General features: G+C 27.6%; 1 protein-coding gene and 3 long non-coding RNA genes across 7 annotated transcripts; 3 read left to right on the top strand and 1 right to left on the bottom strand.

Moving 5' to 3' along the window:
• Nucleotides 1-112: 112 nt before the first annotated feature.
• LOC122714039 lies at nucleotides 113-4,208 on the bottom strand. The gene is made up of 8 exons (XM_043935030.1): nucleotides 4,100-4,208; nucleotides 3,870-3,974; nucleotides 2,412-3,074; nucleotides 2,148-2,305; nucleotides 1,909-2,067; nucleotides 1,563-1,832; nucleotides 1,155-1,406; nucleotides 113-1,016 (listed from the first exon to the last, which is right to left on the bottom strand). The coding sequence occupies exons 1-8, from the start codon at nucleotides 4,206-4,208 to the stop codon at nucleotides 672-674; spliced, it is 2,061 nt and encodes a 686-aa protein (XP_043790965.1). The 3' UTR covers nucleotides 113-671.
• Nucleotides 924-2,370, top strand: LOC122714042. The gene is made up of 3 exons (XR_006346562.1): nucleotides 924-1,024; nucleotides 1,149-1,253; nucleotides 1,569-2,370. It is a non-coding gene; the product is annotated as an uncharacterized LOC122714042 (long non-coding RNA).
• On the top strand, nucleotides 2,493-9,962 carry LOC122714040. 3 transcript variants are annotated; one of them, XR_006346559.1, is made up of 8 exons: nucleotides 2,493-2,634; nucleotides 2,715-2,840; nucleotides 3,830-4,219; nucleotides 4,367-4,545; nucleotides 6,884-7,044; nucleotides 7,172-7,904; nucleotides 8,944-9,347; nucleotides 9,541-9,962. It is a non-coding gene; the product is annotated as an uncharacterized LOC122714040 (long non-coding RNA). The 3 variants fall into 3 exon arrangements; XR_006346557.1 differs by lacking the exons at nucleotides 8,944-9,347; nucleotides 9,541-9,962 and having other exon boundaries at nucleotides 7,172-8,422; XR_006346558.1 differs by lacking the exons at nucleotides 8,944-9,347; nucleotides 9,541-9,962 and having other exon boundaries at nucleotides 2,532-2,634; nucleotides 2,708-2,840; nucleotides 7,172-8,422.
• A 3,775-nt stretch (nucleotides 9,963-13,737) lies between these two features.
• LOC122714041 lies at nucleotides 13,738-24,799 on the top strand. Of its 2 annotated transcripts, XR_006346560.1 has the most exons (4): nucleotides 13,738-13,798; nucleotides 14,094-14,256; nucleotides 23,468-23,611; nucleotides 24,110-24,799. It is a non-coding gene; the product is annotated as an uncharacterized LOC122714041 (long non-coding RNA). The 2 variants fall into 2 exon arrangements; XR_006346561.1 differs by lacking the exon at nucleotides 14,094-14,256 and having other exon boundaries at nucleotides 13,755-13,798.
• Nucleotides 24,800-27,399: the final 2,600 nt, after the last annotated feature.

The following is a 27,399-nucleotide window of genomic DNA, read 5'->3' as shown; positions in this document are numbered from 1 at the left end:
TGTATAATTAAAAAATTTTAATAATGAAAATTTTGCTACTTTCTTATTTTTTATTTTAAATTTTTACTATTTTACATTTTATTTATATATATATATTATTCATCATATTTCATCCTATACAATTTTATTCTTAATCATGAAACTTGTACTCATTAACAATTATCTCTAATGAAAAAAAAATGTCAGTCTAGTAAAGTATCTAATTAAACATCAAATTTTTCGCAATGTATATTCGACTATCAAATACTGCTATAGATAGAGATATTCGAATGATATAAGAAATATCTAATAATAAAATCTATTGTCATTTCATATCTAAAAGAAAAAAAAATTCATTAAAATACGAAAGTTGAACATACGTACATCGGTATAGGAAATATGGCTGTAGAATTAACGATATTCGCGATGAAATAACGAAAATACATGAATGCCCCGATGTATCGTTAAAATGGCAAGTAAGTTGTTGCGATCCTAAAATATTTTTCATATCTTTCGCATCGTCTCCTATTTTTACAATTCATTATTATTCACTCGATTATCGAGGGATCAAAATGAAACGTAATACGAAATATAAACCCGAATAAAAATCTGAGCTTATAATGAAAAACGATCAATTATCACCGTAACATTTGTCTATCACTCATGATCATTCTCGAGAGCAAGTCAAATTTCTACGAATAAATGGCTTTCGATCCGTATACTCGTTGTAACTTGACGTAAAGGGTAACTGCACTGATGGTAGTCACAAGAATAGTAGTTAAAAAGAACGATATAGCGGTGTAAAAACCACTGTGTGTCATGCAAACATTAATTGAATTTCTCGCTACTTCTTCGATAGCAGTTTCTTCGAGTTGTTCCAAAACTTGATTGCTAGCTTTGCTTAAATCGTCCACCATAATTACTCTGAAGCCACGACCGATACGTATGGAATCAGATAGTAATACAGCTGTACCGTTAGATGTCGTATTCGACGGTGTATACATTATCGAACGTCGCCGTCTACCTGGTTCAATTTGCTGGAAAGGTTATAAATACAATGTTTTTTTACAATAAATTAATTCAATTCATAAAAAATAATTAATTGTAATAAAAAATTAAAATAATTTTATAATATTTTATATATAATTATATATTATTGAATATCACAGGAATACTTGATTCATTTCTGGACAAGGCTCGCAATCGGTTTTACACAGTTCCACATTGCATTCGATGAATAGATCCATCACATCGGGGAATTTGAAAGCTTGGAAGTAAGCATAAGCAATAATCGATGCTCCTGTATTTCCGGTATCATTTGTCTTTTGGAACGCACCGAATAATTTCGGTTTTAATATACAACCTCTTTCGTCCGTTAACTGTAGCGTATTGGTCGAAGATTCGTCGCGAGCAATACAATCGTGTACCTTGAAATTTGCAAATTTTCGTTAAGAGCTATGTGTATATTTCTTTTTATATTTATTTTTATATTTTTATATTTATTTATTATTTTTTTTTAATAAGGAAAATGAAGACAAAATTAAAAGTGAATTAAAATTAATATAAAAAAATATTGTTGTAACCTGAAGATCGAAGCCAGGATCCCCTTCTACAGATACAACTAAAGTCATGGTCTCTCCGATTTTAACGAGTCCATCGGCAGTAGGCGCGAATGGTCCTCGTCCCACTTGTATATCCAATTTAGCGGTTGCTGTGTCACCGCTGAACGTCACTATTTCCTGATTCAACATATCTACTGAGAAATTCACCGTCAAGGCTTTGTTAATGTTCCCTTCCCACAGACAACGAACTCTTCGCACTGTATCCCAAACCTCTTGTATTCCTGGTTCGTTCTAAACAGAGAGAAGAAAGAAAGTTAAGTGATTCAGATTTTATCGAAATTGTGCAAAGTTTGAAATGAAATTTTACCTGCAAAACTAAAACATTTTCAAGATATGCCTGACCAGCTTCACCTGCGAAATCGTTGATGAATTGAGTACCGCAGGAATCCAAACTGACCGTGAACGAATATTTCGTCTGCCCAGAATTTTGCTCGACATATCTACATTCTGGATTCGTATAAAATCCCTGCGAATATGTAAAGGATGAATATAAAATATGTGATAAAGATGAGTATGACAATTCAAAATATCATATTCCTTATTTACTTTCGAATAAATAACACCATCGAAAGCGCGATTGAACTCGATGTTGATAGTCATCATAGTCTTACTGCACTCCACATCGAGGGAATGAATGTGTGGAGGATGTTTTAAATCATCTTCTGTCGCACCTTCACCTATCGTCGTTCCAGAACCGCTTGTTCCTACAATGACGAATAAAATATGAATTACAATCTCTTCGTGACTTGCATTGTCATCGAATATAATCTATCTAGCTTTGAAAAGAGAAAGCAATCGAAAACATAGTACCTTGTCCGGTAGGACCACTGGGTGGTCTGCTTGGTAGTCTAGTAGTTCCACCGCCAGTCTGAGGAGGGAATGCTCCACCAGGAGTAGAAGAGGGGAATCCCGATGAGGAAGGATATCCACCTTGATCGTATGAATATCCATTGGGCGAAGGATATCCACCAGAAGGCTGTCTATAAGTAGATGGTTCTATGTATGTAGGACTTGGTCTCTGAGTCGAGTAATCGTAAGTAGTGGAGAAACCGGATGGTGTGGAGGTAGCAGGAAAGTTAGATGTCGTGTAACCATAATTTGTCGAGATTCCAGAAGCTGAATAACCAGGTGTTTGAATGGATGTGGATGGTCGAGATGTTGAACTGTATGGTGGAAAAGCGGAAGAACCAACGTTCGAGTAGGAAGGTGTCTCACTAGGACGAGGATTGTAAGACGATGGTACGTATGGTTGTTTGCTTGGCGGGAGATACGTTTGTTTTTGAGTGGAGAATGGTGGTTGTGGTGTAGTTGGTTGACCAGATGGCCTCTGGTAAGGATAATTTGTCACTGGAGCAGGAGTTGTATAAGTTGGTGGCTGGTTGGTCGAAGGCGGCTGAAATGGTCGAGGTCTTTCCAGCGGTCTTTGAGTGCTATACGGTGGTAGATATCCTGGAGGATCCGATTGTTGACGAGCTGCAAGAGGAACAATTTTAGATTACAAGATATCGCTATTTGATAATTATACTTGATAATTGAATCGTATAGCTCGATATTGTTTACATTTTTAATAAAATGATTTTTTATTCATTCTTACAGATGCATCTTTATGCATTTTTTTACAAATTGAAGCCACACTTGTTATTCGAAATTTAATCAATTGTCTACATAAGATGTGCAATTTATTGTAATATTTTATGAACGGTATGCAGTGTAAAATTGCTACTAAGCGTGCGTGTTCTCGTTAAAGTTTGGTTAATTGCATTTTGATAAATGGTTATTGTTTCTAATTTAATCCGTGGAAATGTCTTTTGAGCATGAGCCACTGATCGTTGAAATATCAGGGTGCCAATTTCCGTTTCTATTTAAATAGAGATTTTAATCTCTTCACATCTCTATGTACATACGTTTTAAAATTAATTACTGTGGTGACATGATAATAGCGTTACGTGGCTATTAACTATTAACATGCTTATTTATTTATGTATTTTTCCATTTCTTCAATTAATTATTATTTCTATTGTATCACTTTTCAAATATTCGAATTATTATTATATTTCCTTGGAATATTTTTCTTTAGTGAGTTTCTACTTTTTATTACCTTATAAATATTTGTAATTGAAAATAACGACTTATGATATGTGCATTAGAGAACTGAAGAGATCAAAAGAGGAAATAAAAAGAATAAAAATTTAGAATTGTTTTATAATGTTTCCTCTTTTAATTTCTAGGGTATATCTCGAGAGGAGTTGATCCTTCTGGAGAACGTACGTTTACGTGCACCCTGCCGGTAGATCCCTTGAATCCACTCTAGGATATTTTGCGCCATCACATCTGCAGGCGATACCGGAGCAGCTCGCTGGACTCTCGAATGCGCTAATGGATTTCAAACGATTGCTTTGATCAAATTCGCTAAATCTTTATCCTACGTTATCGCTTTCTCTCCTTCACAATCGATCGTAGTCAAGTAGACTCGACGAGTCGACTCGTATCTCGCTTACCATCTCCGGATGGCGATGTTCTGACGAACAAAGCATGTCCTCCTCCGTATTCTTGACCCAGAGCCACGGCCAGATCAGCTGCGATCAGGAATGTTATGATCTTCTTCATCCTCTTTACCTGTAACTATCATTTTCTCTTTTTCTCTCTCTCTCTCTCTCTTTATTCTATTTTATATTTTATGATGATAAAAATATTCTATTTAATAGTCTTTTCACGATTTTCACGTTGAAATATTCAAAATTTTATATCTTTTATGTTTTAAACAGATTCAGAGAGTTTTAGAATCAGATCCAATTTAATCTTCTGAATGAAAAAATGGTACAAAGAAAAGGATAAAACTTTATATTTTTCTTGGATGTTTTGAAATACTAAATGGGATATTTTGATTATGGTGGACAGAATTGGATGAGAATCATAGATTATGATGGATGAGAATCATAATGGCGTAAGTTGAAATAATTTGAGAAATATTTATATTTGTAAATTGAGAAAAAGAGCAAAAAAGAACAGTTTTCTATGTAACATAATATAAACTGTAGCATAATCTCATTTTCTATTTTTAATTATGATTTTTAACTCTTCAATTAACGTTAGCAATTTTTTATGATGTGAATAATTGAAAATGAATCGAGAATTATTTTCAGCAATATTTTTTGTAAGAGAATATTGTATTGACAGCTATTCATTCTTAAGAAAATCCAAATCAAATCAAAACCATTTGAGCGCGAAAATTACATTTAAGAGTAAAACTCTCTCATTTGCTTTTAAGAATATTTCTTGCAAAAGTATATTTGTTGGCCGTTCACTAATAAAGTAACTTACCGGTAATAAAAATTACTGTCACTCAGTGATTCTCAACGGAGTGTTCATCCGTGAGAAATATTTTCGAAAGCAACTCGACGAAATTTTATTTTTAAACATATTCACAATCCATTAAAAATACAACTTTTCTAGTCAATCTTCAAAAATTATTTTTCATAATTAAACATTGAATGTATCAATCATTCTTGTATAATTATTCATAAAAAAGTTTATTTTCAATTAGAATCATTAGAAAATGTACACCTCTAGAAAAATTTCATTCGTAAGATTACGTATCCAATTAATAATAATCGATGTCGTTAGTGAAAACGTGGAACCTTGTATTTTTCTCGCGCAAATAATTCAAGGCTGTGAACTCGTTCTTTGTGAGTAAAAAAAAAAAAAAAGAACAATGGAAATCGATTACTTTATTTAATTAGAGCTTGAATTCCAGCCGAGGTGAATAATCGAAAATCAAAATTTATAAATATTGCGGAAACTAAATGAAGTATAGAATCGTCTCATCTCTTTCGTTTCGTCATAATTTCAACAGAAATCTTAACGAGAGTATCTCGAAGAAATACAATCGCTAAATACATAATTTTCTGGTCCCGAGAAAGGCCGTTTCCATGATTGTCTCGTTTCTTCTCACGTACGTCAGTGTTAGAACGTTTCGTCACATTGAGATTACGAGAAGATCCGTAATCCTCTTGTCCTCTTATCTCGGTAATTCGGAGACTGCGGTCGAAAAGAGGCGATGCACAAGTCGATTCGCGATAATTAACATCTTTTGGCGAAGAGAAGACTTTCCGTTTCACGGGGAATCATAAAAATGATGCAACGATACCTCCTGGCGATCCTTCAATTTTTTGACCTGGCTCTCTCTTTCTTAAGCTTTCACGTATTTATCTAGATACGTACAATATAACATTGTACCAAGTAAGTTTAGTATGTAGTAAAAAGTTGGAAGGTTTGTTTTTTTTTCCCTTCCCTTGTTTTTCTCCTTCGTTTGTTGCTTGATTGAGGATCCAACGCGAGGGAGAAAGTAAGCATGTTTGTTCGGTTGCAAATTATTTGCGTAGGAGTAGTATGAACCGTCAATCTTTAACTGTGCACGAAATGTCTTTGCATTCGCGTGACGATTGTTTGCCATTGGAAAGAAGAGATGTATATTTAACTTTGGTCTGTTATTTTCGTAATACTTGTAATACAGAAGAACTTCATTTGTACAGGGTGTTAATTTATTTCAATGGGATACTTTTAAAGGGACGATTTTAGAAATCGAAATAAACACGAAAATTGGAATATAAATATGGTTGAAGTTTTTATTGGTATTTATTGGACAGTAAAAATAATAATAATATTATAAAAATTAATTCAATAATTAGCCTTCAACCGATATTTTTGTACATCAACTTTTATGTTTCCATAAATATATTAACTAAATAGCAATACTTTTAAATTCTTATTAGCAGCTCATGTTATAATTATAATTTTCTGTTTATAAAATAAATGAAGAAGCTGTGTTCTTATAGTTAATCCATATGAATTTCTATAAAAAGAATATAGAAATATTTATATTCTATGATTATTACTTTAAAAATATCCCATATTTTTATAACACCCTATTTATATTTATGTATTTATAAGAAACATTTTCTGATATTGAGAAAATGTTGTTTCTATTACAAGGATATGAGTTTTGGGTATTTCTAATTGACAATATATTTAATATGTATATAAATATTAAAAAACAAGCAACTGTGTAACCAAGTCATTTGTCAAGTCATATGATGTAATCAAATTGTTTATGCGTGTAATTGAAGTTCACCGATTTCTCTTACTATTTGTGAGTTAGATAAGTGGATTTATTTTTTTAAGTTATGTAATGTTAATTTATTGTATTTTTATTTTTATTTTGATAGAATAATAATTTATAAAACTACAGAAGAATTTAATAAGTTCATTTTTCTGTTTTTTAGATTATTTAATAGATAAGGAGGATGTTTTAATAACGTTAAAGAAATGGAAATTTTAAGATTTACAGAGAAATAGCTTGACAAATTTCATTTTAACAAAGTATCTCAATGTCGGAGTTCTATTTCTTTGAAATTTTTACTATTACATTCTCTGTAAAATAAAGGTGATATTTTTATTTCAAAAAACTATATTTTTATACAATCATCAAATTACTTATTCTATAAGTATAAAACAATAATATAATATCCATGATATAATTAATTTATAATTTAATAATTTTTTATTATTAGGTAATCAATTTTGTGGAATAACCCAGGATACTTAAAGAAACACATTCTTGAAAAACTACTAGAAAAATTGAATGTTTTAACATCAAAAGAAAATAAAAGAAATAAACCAAATTGTATATACAAATCATATACAATACAACAATTTAATTTCTTCAGAAATATATTTTATTATAAAACATCAAAGGCACAATACTTTCAAAGCAATGATTATCAAATAAAGAAAATAAAATATTATCAGTTGCTTCTAGTTTTACTATTAAAAGATTCTATGTTTTTTAACAGATTTTAATTTTTTTAATAATTTTAATTAAGAAAAAAAACTAAACGTACACATATGCATATTCCTAAACAGATTAAGAATATGAAATTTCAAAAAAAAAGAAAAGAAGAAAAATCGATACAATTCGTGACTTGAAAGGGTAAAAAGTATGATGTTAAGGACACCGAGAAGAAGGAAGTTGCAACAAAGGGAAACTCGTAGCACTGTTGCTTTCAACGAAGATAAAATTACGAATACTTGGCTAGATCCTTGGATGCTTTCCACCATCGGTATCGCGATTTACCGATGGCTGGTCGACGGTGAAACCGAATCGTGATGTGCTCATGGCGCTGATAGCGTTCTGACCTAGCGATTCTTCTCGTAGAAATATCCACATGGCAACGATCTTCGTCCCTCTGTCGGGCAAAGAGTTCGAGAAGTCAACAGGCGAATCGTGCTTCATCGAGGTGAAAGGTGAAAGTCGATTAATGCTTTTGCACACCAAGATTGCTATTTCTTTTCCCTCTCTTTCGATTAATGGAAACAATTTTCAAGATTTTTCTATTCCCAATTTGGATTTATTATCTATTTATTTGTTTACGGATGTAAGATATCTTTTGGTATCAATGTAACATAAACGATCATAAATGAACATTTTTTCGTTTTTCTATTTTTTAGGAAATAAATTCAATCAATATTCTGAATAAAAATGCTGATTACACAGTGTGATATTGTGAATTGCAGATTGTTATATTCATAAAAGTTTCAGTAGAAGAAAGAAAAGTTTGAAAAGATTCTTATTAATGTATTCGTGGGATAGCTTTTGAGATATCTTAGAATTCTAAAGGCAAAAATGAATAAGAAGATACGAAAATTGATTAATCAGTTCGTAACTTATTAAGTTATAAGCAATTTGTTAGATTGTTATTTAGATAAAGCGAGACAAAGATAAATTTCATCCTATCTAGATGTAAATTGTTTATATAATATATTTTCTTAAAATTGCATGAATAAGAAAATTATATTGAAGTTAAAACTGTATGAATAAGAAAATTATATTGAAATATCATTTTTATTTTTAAATTAAATCAGATTGACGTATGAAGTTATAACGTTTTATTACATTAATTATAAGATGTATTTTCTGCAATTATATGCAATCAGTTGAAAAGTATCTAAGTTTTTCATGAAATTATTTACACTATACATATAATCTATTAATTACAATTTCATTTGCTTAGATCTGTATGAAGTAATTTAAAAAAGCTAGTTATTCTTAAAAGATTATATAAAATATTTATTAAAATTTGAACAATTGATAACAGCTGGGCTTTAAAACTAGAGTTTAGAATAAGATTTGCAATTATTCTGCCCAAATTATTTGCATATTTAAAATATTAAAGTAGTGATATATAAATTAAAATATAATTATATTTGTCATTATGTAATATTAAAATATAATTCATGTGAAAGAAATTGAACATTAAGATAGCTTTAATAACTCATTAAACAGAGATACAAATTTTTATGCATAATAATGAAATTATGCAACTTTCGAGAATCGATTATCGAGAAAATCATGGATCATATATTATTAAATATCATTGGCAACAAAATATATAAATTGAAGACAAATTGAGAAAGAACGATTTTAGAGATGATTTTAAATTTGATCATATATGATACAATTTATTGATTTGTTGTATAATCACATAAAACCATATCATACAAGACGAAATATTAAAAAGAAAAAAATGGAAGAGAAATATAATATATTTATAATAATCAAATGCCTGGGAATGTTCCAGTTTGCAAATATGAATTTAATGAATTAGAAATTAATGAAGTGCATTGCACAAATAAGACTGCGATTAAATTAAAATAGAGCGTGATTTTCTGGCTGATTCATCATCATAAGTGAGTACAATAGACACAAAGAAAACTTCAAATTTTCTACATATTCCATACAAAATTTGATTAGTTAATTAATAGTTCTATCTCGATGTTGCTCATTATTATCAATTATTTAACATTTTTTTTGGAAACTATTCAATTGTATATTTTTATCAAAGTATATGTTTATCAAAGTAATTATTGTTTTCATTAACAGTGATTGATATCAGGATAAAAAGAAAAAAAGAAAAAGAAGAAAATGAAGAACTCTAGAGAAAGTTTCTGCCGATATATTAATTGAGAATTCGATTAATGGATCTCATTGTCAGATACAGATGGGCAGAGTTTATTTCCTGTGTCTTTCCCGGAAGAATATTTCGGAGATTTATGAGTGGCTTCCCTGAGACTTCTTTTATGTCACACTTATTATCGGGTTAATGGGATATTTTATCGGCCTTTCTCTTTTAACGCGTAAACTTAATTCCTTACGATCGTGAAAGATTGAAAATTGACGAGGACTCATTTAATGTTTACGGGCATATCCTGACCTCGTGGAAATTATATTGTGGGAAAAAAGTATTGATCATTCAAGAAAATCTTCATACGTTTCAAATTTGTTAAATTGATCGTAAAAAATAGTTATATTATCAAAAATAATAATAATTCTGTTTTATACATATGAAACATGAATGAATATATAGAGTATATATTTTTTGATAATGTTCTTAATCATATTTTGAAGTTTTTTGTATTTCTTTTAATATGATAATATTTAATCTAGAATCAGATCTAATTTATTTTTCCTAACAATGATCATGCAAAAAAAATTATAAGTTTTTTCAGACTTATAATTTTCAAAATGATAAATATTGTAGCTAAAGAGAAATAGTGTTTAACTTTAAGTATTTTTAGTTGCCTTTCAAAATATTTAAATTGCTCTGATTAAAAACCGATAATATCTGATTGATCATAAATAACATAATGAATTATGTTATGGAACATAATGAATTATGTAGAATATTAATATATTCGTAAAATATTTTGAAGAATCGATTATAAATAAAACAAATACAAAAATTATATACAAGAATCTCAATTAAGGCTTATAACTTTATAAATAAATTTAAACAGAGTTTCTCTATACTAATTTTTGTTTTTATTTTTACAATCGATCCTTAAATTAAATAAATTTAATTTCATGAATATATTTGTATATGAAACAATCTTTTTATTAGCATATGCAAATTTATATTTGCTTAAATGAAATCTTTAAAGTTATTAGTTTTATGATTCTCTTAAATATATTCTTTTAACTTTATAATGATAAAATAGAATAAAATTTTTTATTATAAAATGTTCAAGTTTTAATGTTTTATTATAATATTGTGAAAAATATTCTCAAATGAAATTGTATTAAAAAATGAGTAAATGATAGAAATTTTAGAGAGTTGATTTCACGTATTTAAAAATATTTTCTGTTGAAAAATTAATTACTCCATGTATAATCGATTGTTCTTTACATATACACAAATTTTTGTTAAAATCAACATTATTTCTTCAAATTAGATTTCTTTACAAGATAATGTATGAAGATTTTTGTGATTGACTGTATATTGTTTTAATTTTATTTATATTATATTTATATTAATTTAATTTTCCTTATAAAACATTTACAATCGATAAATTAATAATTAATTCATTTAATTTGTAATAATATAACATATAATATAATAGTATAATGTAATGTATAATATATAATATAAATAGAAGTAACTGAAGAATACAATAGAGTTTCTCAATAAAAATCTATTTAGTTTTGTTTTAACTAAATATATATATTAATAAATATATATATATATATTATATCAAAAAGATATCGATCTCTCTAATTTGTACTATTATCAATAGACTCAATATTGACATTGATCCTAATTCTAATTACAATGATATTTTTTTTGAATACTGAATATTTCCACCACGAGATTAGGAATAGGAAAGAATAGGAATAAAACACAGTGATAGATGTGTAAAAAAAATAGAGATAATATTTAATTTTTCTCTAATTCTCTGATTCGAAATGGAGACAGGTTAATGTCGCGAGACTTAACATAATTGTCGCAGAAAATTCGCGAAATTTAAATCGTTTGGCTAGCTAAAGTAGTCGTTTGCGGGAAGGATTGAGCAAGTGTAACGTGCACTTGAGATGCTGCGGTTTTAGTTTAACGTTTCTGCGCCTTGATTTTTCGACTAGATGCGGCATCTTAATAATAAGAATATTTGTTCATTATTTGAATTTCGTAATAAGCAACACGTTAATAATAATAGTGACTTATTACACGATGTAATATTTCTTAACTGTGTTGATTTGTAAGATGAAATTCGATTATGTCAAGGCAAGTCTGTCTCATATTTTTTGCATATTTTTTCGTGGTTATAAAATCATATTCAAAGACTTGTTAACTTTGCATTTACTTTTCTTTGAAAAAGAAACGTTTGAATTGTTTCGTTTTTTGCATTTAAAGAAAACAAACATCAGTCGTAATTTTGCTTTTGTATGGTTCACATAATCTTGTTTTTTTATAATTTATTCGTGAGAATCTTTGAAAAATCAATTCTAAAGAAAATTAAAATAAAAATTGTTACAAATATGTCGTTTGAGATTTATGTATCGAATTAATTATTTATTTATGTATTGACTAATTTAAATTCGTGTTTGACGAAGCATTGTCTCATTCTATCTCTCTTTTATCCAATGTAAACTCTTTTATACAATGTAAACTTTAGAGTTTGTTTTCTTGACAATAATTCATCACGTGGATATTGCATTGAAAGTGAAACTCTTTGAAAATTTTTACCTATTTTTGTTAATGAGAAATAATTTTCGTATTCCAAAGCTGCAAATCTATTTGAGAGTAGAACTTTCATAGAATTATTTTCAAGAATTTTTAAGGATTAAAAGTTTATTGTCATGAATAATCATTCTCAACATAGCATTCATTTTTAAAAAAAAAAACTCGTACAAACCTTTAATAAAACAAAAAGATACAATTAGAAAGAGTGAAAGCAAGTTAGAAGTTTTGACAATTAGATATCTATTTCTATAACATGTTTTCTAAAAGTTATCAGGAATGAAAATTTCATCCTGTCGCGCTCACACGTGAATCGTGCTAACGAGGAAAGATGAAAGAAGAAATGAGAAGATCGTTCATAGATGGTTGCGAGAGATCTTCTAGTGAAAACTAGCAGTTACGTCCTATAGGTCTGGGTTACGAGGACATCGATTGCCTTACGCGTCTCGTGAAACGTAGTGGTGCGATTGTGTGCCTGCGCGCGGACACAAATCGTTCCTCGTGGTTTCTACTTCGCAATGTCAATTGTAGGCGGAGATGGTCGACCTTTTCCCTCAAAAATTAATATCGTGGAACAATTTGTAATCGATCTAATTTTATTAATATAATATAAATTATAAGATACATTAAAAATAAGATAAGTAATAAAATAAATTATAATTATTCATTGGTTAATAATGATTAGATTTTTTTACAACAAAATAAATCTGCTTTATTATTCAAATATCATAATATATACTTTACTTTTTGTAGATTCAAATTTTCCATAAATGTATGGAAAATGTATGGAAAATGTATTTGCAGTGATAATGATTTATATATCTATCATTGTATAATGATAATGGAAAGTTTTAATGATTCATTTGAATCGAGTTATTCGACTTTTAATTTAATTTTAATATAACAAATCTAAAAGTTGTTTATAGAGTGATAATGATCTGTCACTAGTCAATAATAATAATACTTTATTTCCGGACAAAGTTCTTTGATATGAACTAGAAAAGTACAATACAAATAGCATAATTCGAAATGTTAACAGAAAATTGTTGTAAAAAGAGATTCATCAAATAAATTTCGATAATGGTTACTCACAAATAGACATAACCTATAAAAGAATAATGAAATAATTAATATTGATTAAAAAAATTGCACATAAGATAAGATTATAAATATTCTTTTGATTTTTTTGTAATATTTGTAAAGAATAAACAAAAAACTTACTTTAAAACTTTATTTTTTCAAAAAATATTTTAAGCATTTTTTTAGAAGAGAATAGGACCTGTTTCTCGATCGATTATTTTCTCGATAAATTGCAACAACATTCTCTAATCTAATCGAGTGTCGTAATTCGAAGATTGTCTGCAACATTCAGAGGGAACTCTGCTCCCACGTTCGGCAGTGTCCTATTGGTCAAATAGTTGAATCGTCGAGGTATTGCCAACCAATTAGATACATTTTTATAAATGAATTTATTACGAAACTGAATCTAAGAGTGTAATACTGATTGGCTGATTCTTAAAAACTAGTTAGTCGAAAATACGATATGGAAGAATTCGAAGAGTGAGGGAAATTGTTAGAAAAGGCAATTGAGAATAATTAATTAAGCTTTTACGATCGATGGATACGGTAAGCAAGATTGATTTTTACTAAAAAGAAGCGAGAAATCGGCCTCCTTGCGACCTTCGCAATGGAGAAAGCAGAGAAGATTCGATTCGCCAAAAGCATTCGGCAACGATATTAGAAGACGTTTCCCTTGTTTCGTCGTGATTAAATAAAATTACACGCCCAATTACGATGATATTTCGAAAGATTACTCTTTCCCCCCTTTTCGAATCATTTCTCGTTTCATTTTTTGGAAAAACTTTCCCTTTCATCGTTCTCGATAATATATGACTTTCTCTATGGACGAGACATTTTAAAGGATTTTTGCTGCGGGCAAGGAATAACGAAGTTTAAACGAAGATTGCGGCATCAACGAAATTATGTAATTTTATTAGACAACGAACGGTGCAAACAAATATTTCTTCAATCTATTGCTCTTAGCGGAGGATGTCAGAGGTCGCGGAATACGAATAACAGTCAAGGTATGCGTGCAACAGCACGAGTGTGATGCGCATGCGCATGCGCATGCTCTTTACGCCGAATCATCGCGATCGAAGCGCGGTTTTCTTTAAATTTGAATTCGGTGCGAGCAAACAGAACTTCAACAAGATTTTCAAATAATATTAAAATATTCTATTCCAGCATCTTTTTATTTTTAAATAATAATACAAATTTTAATTTTTCTGGTATATTTCAATAATTATAATTATATTTTTTGGTATATTTCAATATTAAATGAGACATTATAACTAAAAAAGGTAGAGTTAAAAATTTCCACGATATAACACAATTACTGTTAAAATTTGTGATAAAATTTGTGTAAACCTTTTTAAAATTTTAATATTTCGTAAGCATTCATTAGATATTTTAACGTGTCAAAAGACACGTTAAAATGTCAAAAGTTTTATTCTAAAAGAATAAGTCTTAGAAAATCATCTTCAGCAATAATTTTTAGTTAATTCTGAGTACACTGAACTAACGATTAGCATAGAAACGCCGTATATACACACACGTATTAAATGTATGCACATCGTACGCTTTCTTCTGGATACGGTGACCAAAATGAGCCGGCTTCGTTTTGTCTCTCCTATCCTATACTTTCGCTCCCACTCTTACTCTCGCTTGTATTCTCACTCTCGCGCTCGTATTCTCACGCTTACTCATCTTTGTCCAATCATTTAACCGATCGTCACAATCGATCTCGCCTTCTTTCATTTTACAAACATTACGCCTAGTTGTCTATTGACGAATATAATTTGCATATCAGACTCCGAAAATCAAAACAAATCGTCCATCGAGTTTCACTTTTATTGCGAGTTATTCGAGTTATTTTATTCATCGCACAGCATGATAAATCTTTCGAATCGATCGCGATAATTCCTCGAAAATAAGATTAAACGATCGATCACTTTCTCCCATTTTCGATTCATCGCGAACACTGATTTGTCATTCGAATTGTCTGTTGAATTTTACCGATTTCGATTTCGAATTCTTCAAATTTCTGATTTCATGATAACTTTCCGATTAAAGTTCTATGGCGCGAAATTTGAATTTATCAATGTTAATACAAATTTACAAATTTTCTCTTATACGACTTTGTTTATCAATCAATGATCTTCATAGAAATAAAATAATAGAAACAAAGTGTAGTATTGATATATATATATACATTATATTGTGTCGATGTACTAATATTATATCCATGTATATACACTTTTATTTACAACTTAAAAAACGATATTATCCAATTATCCAATCAGACATTTAGGATCTGTTAAGAAGGCGTTTACCGTGTAATGATATTCAATACAAACGAGTAATTATTAAAAGAAAGGAGTCATTCGAAGATTCTGAATCTTTTGTCGTAAAGAATTTCTACAGGTAATGCACGAATCAGGCTCCAGTCACGATCGATCATTCTGCACACGGAACGTCGCTTTCTTCTCCGTGGCATAATGAATTCGTATTCCTCCAACTTTAATGCGTTTTCCATCGTGTGAAGTTAGATTCACTGAATGCTCATAAAAAAAAAAAAAAAAAACTTGTTCATGTTTTATTACCGCAACAAATAATCGATCTTTATCTTATAATTAGTGAATTTGTAAATTCGCGTACGTATTTGTCAACGTATTTTGTTGCTTTCTCTTTACAACTTATTTATTGGAGGATGATAGAATCGATGAATGAAAATTTTTTTTGAGAAAAATATTTTAATAAAAAAAAAAAAAAATTCGCAAGAGGAAATACGTAGATCACTCTCTTTCTTTCTTTGAACACGAGCACAATTTTTATTGACGCAAGAATGAAATAAAGAATAGAATCAAATTTTGGAAGAAAAAAGATTTTTTTGCGTGGAACAAAGTTGAGATAATCAATTTGAAGCGAAATTCTTTAAATAGGAATACGATTTTTATCAATTATCGAGATTTAATACGAATAAGAATAAATCAATTTTTTTTTCGAGAAGGAAAGATTCCAAGAGGAAATTCGTGAACGAAATTTTTTAAATAGAAACATGATAGAACTCGAATAATTTAAAGACTCTCATCTTTTTTTAAACGAGAGTAGATTAAATTTAAAAAAGATCTCGTAGAAGAAACATATGGTTCAAACAAGATTGATACGTTCAAGAAATCCTTTAAACCAATTACAATACAAACAAGATTAGATTAAATTCAAAGAAACGCACGATATAACGAACGATATCAAAATGTTAAAATACCCTGAAAATGAAATTGTTTCGATAAACGACACGAATTACTTTACAACATACAAACGAAGATTAAAAAAAAAAAAAGATTTCCAAGAAGAAACGCGAATCATATCGTGACAATATTTAAACGAAACTCACTCGTCTCACTTTTTCTTAATTGCAAGATACAAACGAAATAGGATTCAAGAAATGAAAATTACAAAGATAATTTTCCAAAAGACTCGTCTTTCGAAAATTCGTTAAGATAGATCAATTTTCGTTTTAATTGATAATCGAGATACAACACGCGAGAAAAGATGAAACTTAAAGGTTTTCTTTAAAAGGAAACGCGTGGTACGCGAACAAGGTTGAGACACTCACCTCGGAGCGAAATCCTTTTGACGGGAGACGAACACGTTGCCGATCTTCCCTCGCGATTCCTCCGGAAGATTTGCTTCGTGTGCAAGGCTTGTGAGAAAGGTGAGAGTGAATAGCTGGGAGCATCTTCATTCAAGCTTTATATAGGTATTGTACCCCCTTTCCTGGCCGCCTTGTGGAAAGAGCATGCCATCACCGTGGTCCGCCGTAATTGTACCGTCAACAGGAGCAACCAGGGGGCCAGATGTACGCGTTCGCAACGAAACACGATGTTACGTTGCGTATAAAATATATATAAATATCCCATATATATATATAACGGATCTCACGGATAATATAATTCGCTTCGATAATTGAAATGTGACACGAATCATCTCCCTTCCCCTTTTTTCCTCATCCACGTGAATAACCGATTAACTCTCGAATCCATTTTTTTTTTCAGCCCCGGTTTCCTCGAATCGATTTGCGAAAGGGGGACGACAATGCGGTCCGACGATTGCGCGATTCGTCCAAGTCGAGCAGTTCGTTCGTTGCGCGTGGACTTTTATAAAGAATCATTTTATAAGAATCATAGAATAACAATTGTCGGCCGATTACTCGCTTTTTTTTTTACGAGCGTGCGTGTATCGCGAAACGAACAATTAAAGAGGATAGAGATTGTTAGTAGAATTGGAAAAAATGTTTTCATTCTCATTCCGTTAAATTAAATCGAAACGAATTATTTACGATTATTTCGCAAGCGTTTGCGAGACCACGAGATTGTTCAACGACGTATGTTCGTTTCGTGGGAATGATTCTTGTTAATCATCTGTTTTTTTTTTTTGGTTTCTTTTTATTTTAATTCTGATAAATCAGGGTTTTTGGATAATCGTTGATCGTCGGTGAAAATTCATTTTGTCCGAAGATAATTTTTATTCTCAATGCAATGATTATGTTATTAGAGAGGAATTATTAAAAGTTATACTTCTAGAAAATTTTTAATTCAAGGATTCAATATGAATTTTGAAAAGTCGAATATCTTATTTTTTTTGAATAATCGTTTCAAAGATTTCGTTAAAATGATTTTCGTTTATATGTAAAAATCATCGTTGTAATTGTGTTATTTTTATTATAGCTTTCTAAGATAGCTAGCTAAGATATGCTCATAAGATTTTAAAATCTCAAAACTTTTAAGATTTATTGAAATCGTTATATAATCGCGAGATTTTATTGATTCTTTTGTTTTATCTGATAATACACAAAACAAATGTTTAATTGCGATTTCATTCATAAATGATTTTTTTGTGAATGATATTTGTCAATTGAATTTGAATCTTTGCATTGGATAATTGTTTTTCTAATTTCTTTTAGGAAAAAATTTAGTTAATTTCATTAGTTCGTAAGAGATTAAAAGATGACTTACTAATTTCTTACAAATGTCTACTTTTCATTTCTTATTTACAAAAGTTACTGAAGAAAAATGATAAATCTTATTGTTATTACCTTTATATAATAATTGTTTTTCTAGAATTTAATGTAAGGAAAAATAATGTTGTTACAGTGATCTCAGTGTATTTTTTGATGTAAAAAAATAAAATGATGTAAAAATTATATTTCACATCAATGAAAGAATGTAAATTTTCAAATATAGTTTCTTAGAAAATCTAATTGCTATTTCCATTTACATTTGGAATGCATTTAAAAGTGGTAATTCTTAAATTATAGAGCTTAATTCTTTACAAAATAATTGTTTTCCTAGTTTATTCTAGGGAAAAATAGCGATAAAAGTAACTTCATGATGCAAATTAAAAAAAATGATCATGATTTCAGAAAAAGAATGCAAACTTTTAGTTGTATCCTTAGAAATATGTCTTTGCAATTTGAAACTTATTTGAATAAAAGTGATAGTTTTTAGTTACAAAATTAAAAAAAAAAGAAAAATGATTGTTTCACAGAATTATGCAAGTTTTTAAGTTTTTATAATTTCTTAGAAGTATACTTTCCATTTCTATTTTGAAACTTAGTCAAAAGAAAGTGATAGATTCTTAGTTCGTATCTTTTTTTAAACTCAGCCTCGAGCATAAGAATTGTTATTCCTCGTGACTTGGATTTTAACTTGGAATCAATATAAATTTAATCGTTTCATTCGGTAAACGTTAAAAAGACGGAACTATGAAGATATTCGATTTTTGCATAAAAAATTGAATTACAGTGCGTATTTTGAAACGCAAAGATAATATATTTGACGCGTAACGACGAGGTAATCATATTAGCCGAATTAATGAGAAAATGATAGGATATTAAATCTATTACATTACAGGATGCAACTGCACGTAGTTGATCGTAAAATAACTAGCAAAAGCGATGCGATTTACTGATTTTAAGTTCCAGGTTATGATCTTTTAGTTAATTTTACAACTTAAACTTTGCTAATTCTTCTGATTTTTTTCCCTTCTTTTTTTCCGTTTTATCATTTTTGTTATTACTGTTATTATTCGTATTTCTGTTGTTGTTAAAATTAAGTGAAATCAAAATTTAGTAACAAAAGATCAGTTACGATAAATAATTAGAATACCATAAAAATATATTTGTATGATTTTGCCGAGTTCGGATAACTTGTTCGTGTAATAGAAGCTCATCTAATTAGTTCCATAATTCTTCGTGCAGTCAAGCAATTTTGCAAATATAATAATCTTTTATTTATTTTGCATGAAAAATATAATTTATATTTTTAATTATATTATATTATAATAGAATTTGTAATCTAAGAGACACATTTCATATTATACAAATATGAAATCAAGAGTATAAAAAGTTAGAATTACATAAATAGTAATATTATTTTCAATGTAGAAGAATAATAGAAAATAATATATATTTTATTTTAAAATAATAAGAAGATAAAATTGTTGGTTAAAATAAAAGATAGTAAAACTATAATCTAATCAGTGTTAGATATATTCTATTATTATTTTTTTGATTGAATTTTCTTCAATTTCAGAAGATATTTGATAATAACTTTTTGTATTATTTAATCGCATTATATCAAGACAATTGCAATTTCACATAAAGACAGAATTCTATAGTAATAATTCTGGAGTAATATTCGATAATAGATATTATTTATTGATAAATAAATTTCAAAGATATAATATGTATAACATATCATGCTTCATGAAATAAAAAATATTAGGAGTTATTGATAAGGAAAGAATTAAAGGAATTTGATAAAAAAGCAAAGTTTAAAATAGTTTACTATAGAAATATTAAATATGGCGGTTTGCATGAGATTGGTAAAAAAGATATCTACCTTATTGATCTTCTTGAAATTACCATATATTTCATTGAAACATTGAAACATTGAACACCAGTGCCACCTTCGCGGAAAATATTAAACCAATTTTTTCAATTAAGATTTCATATTTATATTTCAATAGTTTTTGTTTTCCAATTGTAATGATTTAGTTTTATAGTTATATCAATTATATCAAAATATCTCGATAAAATCTTTTAGTAAAGTTTATTGTGACTAAAGTAAAAATCATTTAACAAGATTACGAAAAACGATTGTGAGTAAAACATAGCTAATTGGTAGTGAAATTACTATGTACTTGTTTAAAAGTTGAGTTGCAGGAATCTAGTTCAAAGTTAATATCACGTAGTAGCTAGAATCACGTAATTACAATTACTTCGAAATAACTTTTACTGCAGAAATATTCACAAATTTCAATAACCTTTTCTCTCTTTTCCGGAAATCTTTCTCGTTATTTTTCAGTAGTTTTTGTTTAACGACTGTTTTATGTATTCACTAAAACTAGTAACTTTCTACCTTTCTTGCGTCTCATGCGTTTAGATTCGAACACGAAAGTCACGAAATCAATGATAATTTTTAGTCTAATTATCTTATTTAATATTTTGAAATATTTTGGATAACTTTTTAAAACATATATAGTGACGATAAATACATTATTCATATAACGATTAATTAAATATTTTTTGATAAAACTGAAAAACAATATTCATTTCCTTTGTAACTGAAATAATTGGAGTTTTTTGCATCAATTGTGGATACAATATTAATTTATTTAAATTAAGTTTATTTAAAATTTGTTTAATATCAATTAGACAATTTTATTGTATTTTTAGAAACTTTACATTTAAATTTCCTTTTGTTTTCTATTCACAAAAAATTTTTTTATATCTTTAAAAAGATTTTGTGTAAAATTGAGACGAGGAATCAAATAATATTAATAATAATTTTTTCATATTTTCTTCATATAAAAAAATATTTCGATATAAAAAACACGATTGAATTAAAAATAATCCAAAAGAACATAATTGCGAAAAAGAGGCTGAATCAAAAAGATAGGTTAACCAAATCTGTTAGGAAACTTAAAGTTGTCACGCGTTCACGAGTTGCGAATACCGGTCAAAGCATTTAGCTCATTATGACTGAAGATGCGTTGTACACAGTTGTAAAAGCATCACGCAAATCGCATTAAGTAGCTTAACGCAACTTTTCATTTAGAGTCTATATATAAATATAAGTGCATGATTAATGCATTTGAAATTTATTTAAAATTAAAAAATTAAAATTAAATATTTTTACTAATTTAATAATAATAATTACTAATTTAATAATATCAAAACTAAAAAGAATATGATAGTTTTTTAAATTGAAAAATGTTTTGTTATTGAAAGAAAGAAAAAGAAATATAAAATACAGTCGACTTGCGAACAATGTAGCGGTTACGAATGTCTCTTCGTGTAGCTGAAAATCTCCACAAAATTTTTCAGCATCAAAAATTTTACGATAACCATAGAATATTGTTGACGAGAAGTCTATTGTTCGTTTTCTATACAAGTATAGTATCTTGTGAATCGTGGACAAGAATGAAAGATGATTTACATACGATGATTTTACAATGTATCAAAAAGAAAGAATAGGATTCTTTTGTTTGAGATTTTCGAATATATTAAGTTTGCAAATTTTTGCAGTATTAATTATTTAATTCTTTTATTAGATAAGAATTAGGGATAATACAAAATACGAATAATAAGCATAAAGAAAATCAAAATTCAAGTTTGTATTGTGAAATATTCTGTGTAAAATAAGTTTAAAAAATTCATTGAAAAATTCGAGTGAATGTGCATCGATACATTAAATGTAATTTATAATTTATAGGTGTTATAGTCAGCTGGAAATTTGTTAAGAAAAAAAATCTAAATATAAATCTAAAATCTAAATATATTCTGTAAATTTTTATTCATTCAAATCTTTAACAAATATATTCGCAGTCTATTCATTAAAATCTTTGTCCATTTTTCATACGTTTCATCGTGTTTATGAATAACCTTACGTTTAAGCAACTAATAGTCGATACAATCCGAACATCTGTCTGGTTGAAAAAATTTTCTTTATTCATCTTTTGGTTGACTTCGCAATTGGTATGTATACGAATAATTAATAATAGTAATATTAACGTAATATTGTCCCGAGGAAAGGGACAGTGTGCAGGCGTATTTGCATTTTGTTATGAAAAACATCGCGAGAAAGTGACAAGCCTTTGTATAACTAAGGTCGTAAAACGTTCGCGTTGCCCCGAATAGCACATTCGTTGATTAATTACGCATTTTCTCTTCACGGAACCTGGCTAGGTTTGCATAATCTTGCGGCCAATAGCCGCTAATCTCGAGAGCGAATCGGCGCTTGTATCGAATCTAGGGACATTTGGGTGACGTGAAAGAATGGTTCGCCTGAATTATATCTGGTCCATCATTCGTGAAAGAAAAGGTTCTTTTTTCAATGTAGAAGATGCGTTTATTTATTCATTTGTTTATTTATTAAACGGATATTATTTTTTAATTAATTTTTTTTATCAAAGATATTTATATAAATTATATGTGTGTAAAAAATATTTTACAAATTCGTATGGGATCATTAATTAATTCAGATATATGAATTAAAAGGTTATATTATGTCTTTTGGATTTTGATTTTTTGCATGTTTCATGTTTTTTGGACGAATCAATTAAAAAAGAGTGGATTTCAACGATTCTAATGTAACTTATATGAAATATAAATACTAGAGTGCAGATTTTTATGCAATTAAAACAAGTTTCGTTAAATTGTTATTATTTATCTTAAAAAATTGAATTGGGAAAAGATCTCTAAATATATTATGCAATATATTATCCTTCTACAAATAAATTATTCACAATCATTCTAAATTTTGATATTACATCGTAAAATCAGAAACCAGTTTTATTTAAAGTTTTATTATATTTATTTTATCGTTAAATTTGTTTTATATATATTAAATCATATAATAAAATCCAAATGAAATTAATATCAAAAGAAAAATATGTAATATACTCATTTTATGTTGTTTTATGTAAAATATTTATTTGCATAAAAATCCATATTTACTGTGAATATTCGATTAATTACGTCGAAGAATAGCGAGATGGATTGAATACCAGGAAAGAAAGTAATGAATAATGTCAACGAAACGATTATGGGATGCAAGAGATCTCGTTTGTAGTCATAAGCAAATATTTGAAAAAAAAAAAAATGGCTGCCTCCTCTGGGCAATTGCCGCGGGCGCTTATTTCAAAGTAAAAGTGAAATGTTTCTGCTCCAAGGTTTCGAGATTTCGAGAAGTCGAGTGGTTGGAGAGGAATCGTTTTGCTGCTAGCTTGGAATCTTAAATTACGTGCAGACTGGGTTACAATCGTTGGAAACACTGTATCAGTTACATGATTGTAAATGCAAAATTGATTATACAGGTACAAGTTTTACATGTATCATACAATATATATATCAATTTATAATTTCGTTTTTATTTGAAATATATATACGTGAAAATGTATCATTTTTTTTGTGACATGATTTTGATAAGAAAAATAAATTAGATTTTAATAAGTGTATGTGAACATTTTTTATGAAATTTCTCTGTGACATTTTTGATAACAAGAATATAAGATAGATTTGATTATAGATTTTTAAAAAATATATAGTGGTTTCTAACTTATCGAGTAAAGTTACAGGAAGCCTGGAACTTCAAATATTTCTATATCTCTATAAAATTCTTATAAATTTGTTATCTTCACTTAAAAAGTAAAAATATTTCGTTTAAAAAATGGAGCTTCAAATATTGCAATATTTCTTGAAATGTAAAAAAAAATGTCAAGGATATTTCAATTAAAATTTCAATAACAATTGATTTCAATAAGATGATTAAAATAGAACATATTTGTTTTATTACCCGCTTATTTTTATTACAGGAATTGACATGTTTTTTATCCATGTGATCATATTTTTATACACTTTGACTCAAAGGATACTATAAGGAATATGAGATTAAATTATAAATCGTTATGCGCTATTATTACATCACCGGATGATATACAATAGTGATATGAAACGAGAATACACAAACCCACTTTAAAAAAATTACCTGATTTGTATCTCAATTTCTACGCAATTTAATCGTATCTTCAATTCAATCAGAGATGATTTTATCAATTTAAATTTTTACTTTTCTTCCAGGATTAATTTTTATCGCTTAATTTTCCACCAATAAAAGTTACAAGATATATAGTTGGAAGATTAAAAAAGAAATTGAAAAACAAAATTAGGAAAATTTCTAAAGATTTTTTTGCTGCTTTTAAGTAAGAGTTGATTAAATTTTTCGGAAAACGTGTCTTTAGAGGAGAATAAAAGATCCGCATAGACAACATGGATTGATACTTGAGAATATTGCGCAAGTACCATATAACTATACGCCGACGCGGTTAATCGCGAAACAAACGCGAGAAAATTTAAACGATAGAAAGTCGAATGGTTTAGACATATATATCAATGTATATAAGATATAAATACACATATAGATGATTCGTATATTATCTTACGAATATTTATACAATATTTTACAAGAAATTCACCTAATTTCATAAAACTTTGGTTTTAATGAAAATTTGTAATAGAATGTATGTAATAGAATGTATGGAATACATGGAATATTTTTTTATTTTTGCGAAAGTGAAATCAAGTTTCAACAATTCTTTTCATATCTTGCATTAAACTTTTGAAAATTTTTGTAATTTAAAAATAATAAAATATATTTTAAAATATATAAACAAATATATTTTGTATCGTTATATTCAAAAAGATGGAAAAATCTTTGATTCTTAAAGCGATATTTTGATAAGAGAATATATAAAATATAATCTATAATGGCAAAATTTCATTAAAAATAAAAAAATATTCATTAATAATAAATTTTATTAAAGAAATAAGAAATATAAAAAAGAATATTCAAATATGTTCGTGAGCCTGTATAACAATATTTCCTGAAGATAACTAAATTATGCATAAGAATGCAAATATATTTTGAGAGTAAAACTCTCGAAAATTAATTTGAAGAATACTTGTTGCAAATGAACATTACGTTATGAATTTGAAAGTAATAGATTTAAATAATAAAATTTAACAATATCTTTCAATATAATGTCCACTCACAAAGTATATTTCAAGAGCAAGTTTGAAAAATTTTATTCATAAATGTATTTACTAATGATGAAGATAATAAATTATTAATAAAAAATTGAAATAACATCAAATAATATCAGAAATAAAAATATAAAATGAAAATATTATGCCAGTATCATTAATATTCATATTTTGAAATAACAAAATCTTGTTCATTTTTTAAAATAAATTCAGATAAAAATTGTTATATAAATAATAATAAATTTTTCTAATTTTTTTAAATAAATGTTTATAATAAAAGAATAATATAAATGTTTTGCAATTAACCTATATATTTTATAATCTTATTCTACATGAGAGATTTGTCATTTTTTATCTTTTAAGTAAAATTAAAAATTGATAAGTTGTTTTATTATATATCCTTACTAAAAAAATTTTTATTTTCAAATCTATTAAAGCAATGCAAATAAATTGATTCTTTCTTTTATTTACGAGGGTTAAATAATAAATATTTATTTTTTAATGCAAAAAATTACTTTCATAATCTAAAAATTACAAGAAAAATATCATTCAGCAATTTTTAAATAAGATATTATTAAAAACCTATAAAAAATTTATATAATGAAATTAATATATTACATTATTACAGTACATTACACATATGTTTATATTTTTTTATTTCTTGAATATATTGTAAATGAAATTTTTAAATTTTTAAATCTTAAGTATATTGTAATAATTTTAATATTTTATTTCAATCTTTTCTATTTTAATCTTTAATTTGATTATTAATATAATTTGAATATTAATTTTTTATAAATAATAAATCAATTTATATAATAATTTATTCTTATTTTATTTTAATCAATATTTTTGTGAGACTTTAATATATACAAATTCATATTTAATTTTCGCGCGACTGAAGTAAATAGGAAATTATACTTCAACCAATCAGAAAGGCGCTAAGATTTAATGGCGAGAGGAACCAGTGCGCATCAAATTGCGCATGATATCAGTGTGTAGTTGAAAAACATGGTGAAGAGTCACGTTTCGCCGGCAAAAGTGTGTAATTAGATAAAATTTCTGTGATAAAGTTACAGTACTATAGTTATTAAGTTTAATTATAGATTATTAAATTGTGTTTAATCAATACATATTTTTTTAATAATTATTATACCAGAATTGAACATCTTTATCATTTAATTACGACTTCGATGGTGGGATGGCTTTGACATAGTAACAATTTTTGCATATACTATCATATTTAGATATATAATTATGAGAATTTAACAACTTTCATAAAAATATGGTAAGAATTTGCTTATTTTTATTAAAAATATCTATTATAAATTTTTTTTTGTCTATATTTGTATAAAAATGGAAATAGTAATATTCAATTCTCACACATACATACATTCTCATATATATTTTTCTTAAATATGACCATCTGGACGTTCAACTATTGCGTATTATTCTTATTTTTGTTTTGATTGTACATTTAAAGTCACAAAGTTAAAAACATTTCTTATACTTTTGTTGAGAAAATTTATTATTTGTATTCGTATACATTCGACACATTCTGAAAATATACATATATTTTATATATATGTATAATGTATAATGTTGGATTGTTGAGCATCCTTTCTCCATTTTGTAATTCGATACATTGAAAGGTACGCTGAGTATCATTTTGTTGTCGAAACTGGTATTCGTTAGACGCTTTGTTTCGAGTGTGAATAATTTATTGCGTAATATATTTGATACTTCTTTTTTTATATTATTCTGTTATGCTATTATTTTATATTGTTGTTTTGTTGTTGTTGTGTTGTATTTGTTTTTTTTTATTAAATATTATTATAATTGATAATTATTTGAAGAACAATTTATTCTCTTTTTTTTTTATTCGTTTATTGGATCATTACAATTAACTCATATTAATTCGTATTACGAGCTTTTAAAATAAAATTCGATAGATTATTGCTTTATTTTTATTTATTAATTTAATAAATCTTATGTACTTTATATATTTATTTCAAAGATTTGATTTTTTTCTTTTACTCAGATAAATCGATTATAGAGATTA

Source organism: Apis laboriosa, unplaced genomic scaffold (assembly GCF_014066325.1).
Source record: "Apis laboriosa isolate Shangri-la unplaced genomic scaffold, ASM1406632v1 scaffold279_cov145, whole genome shotgun sequence".
NCBI lineage: Eukaryota > Metazoa > Arthropoda > Insecta > Hymenoptera > Apidae > Apis > Apis laboriosa.
This window is presented reverse-complemented; position numbering and strand designations above follow the sequence as displayed.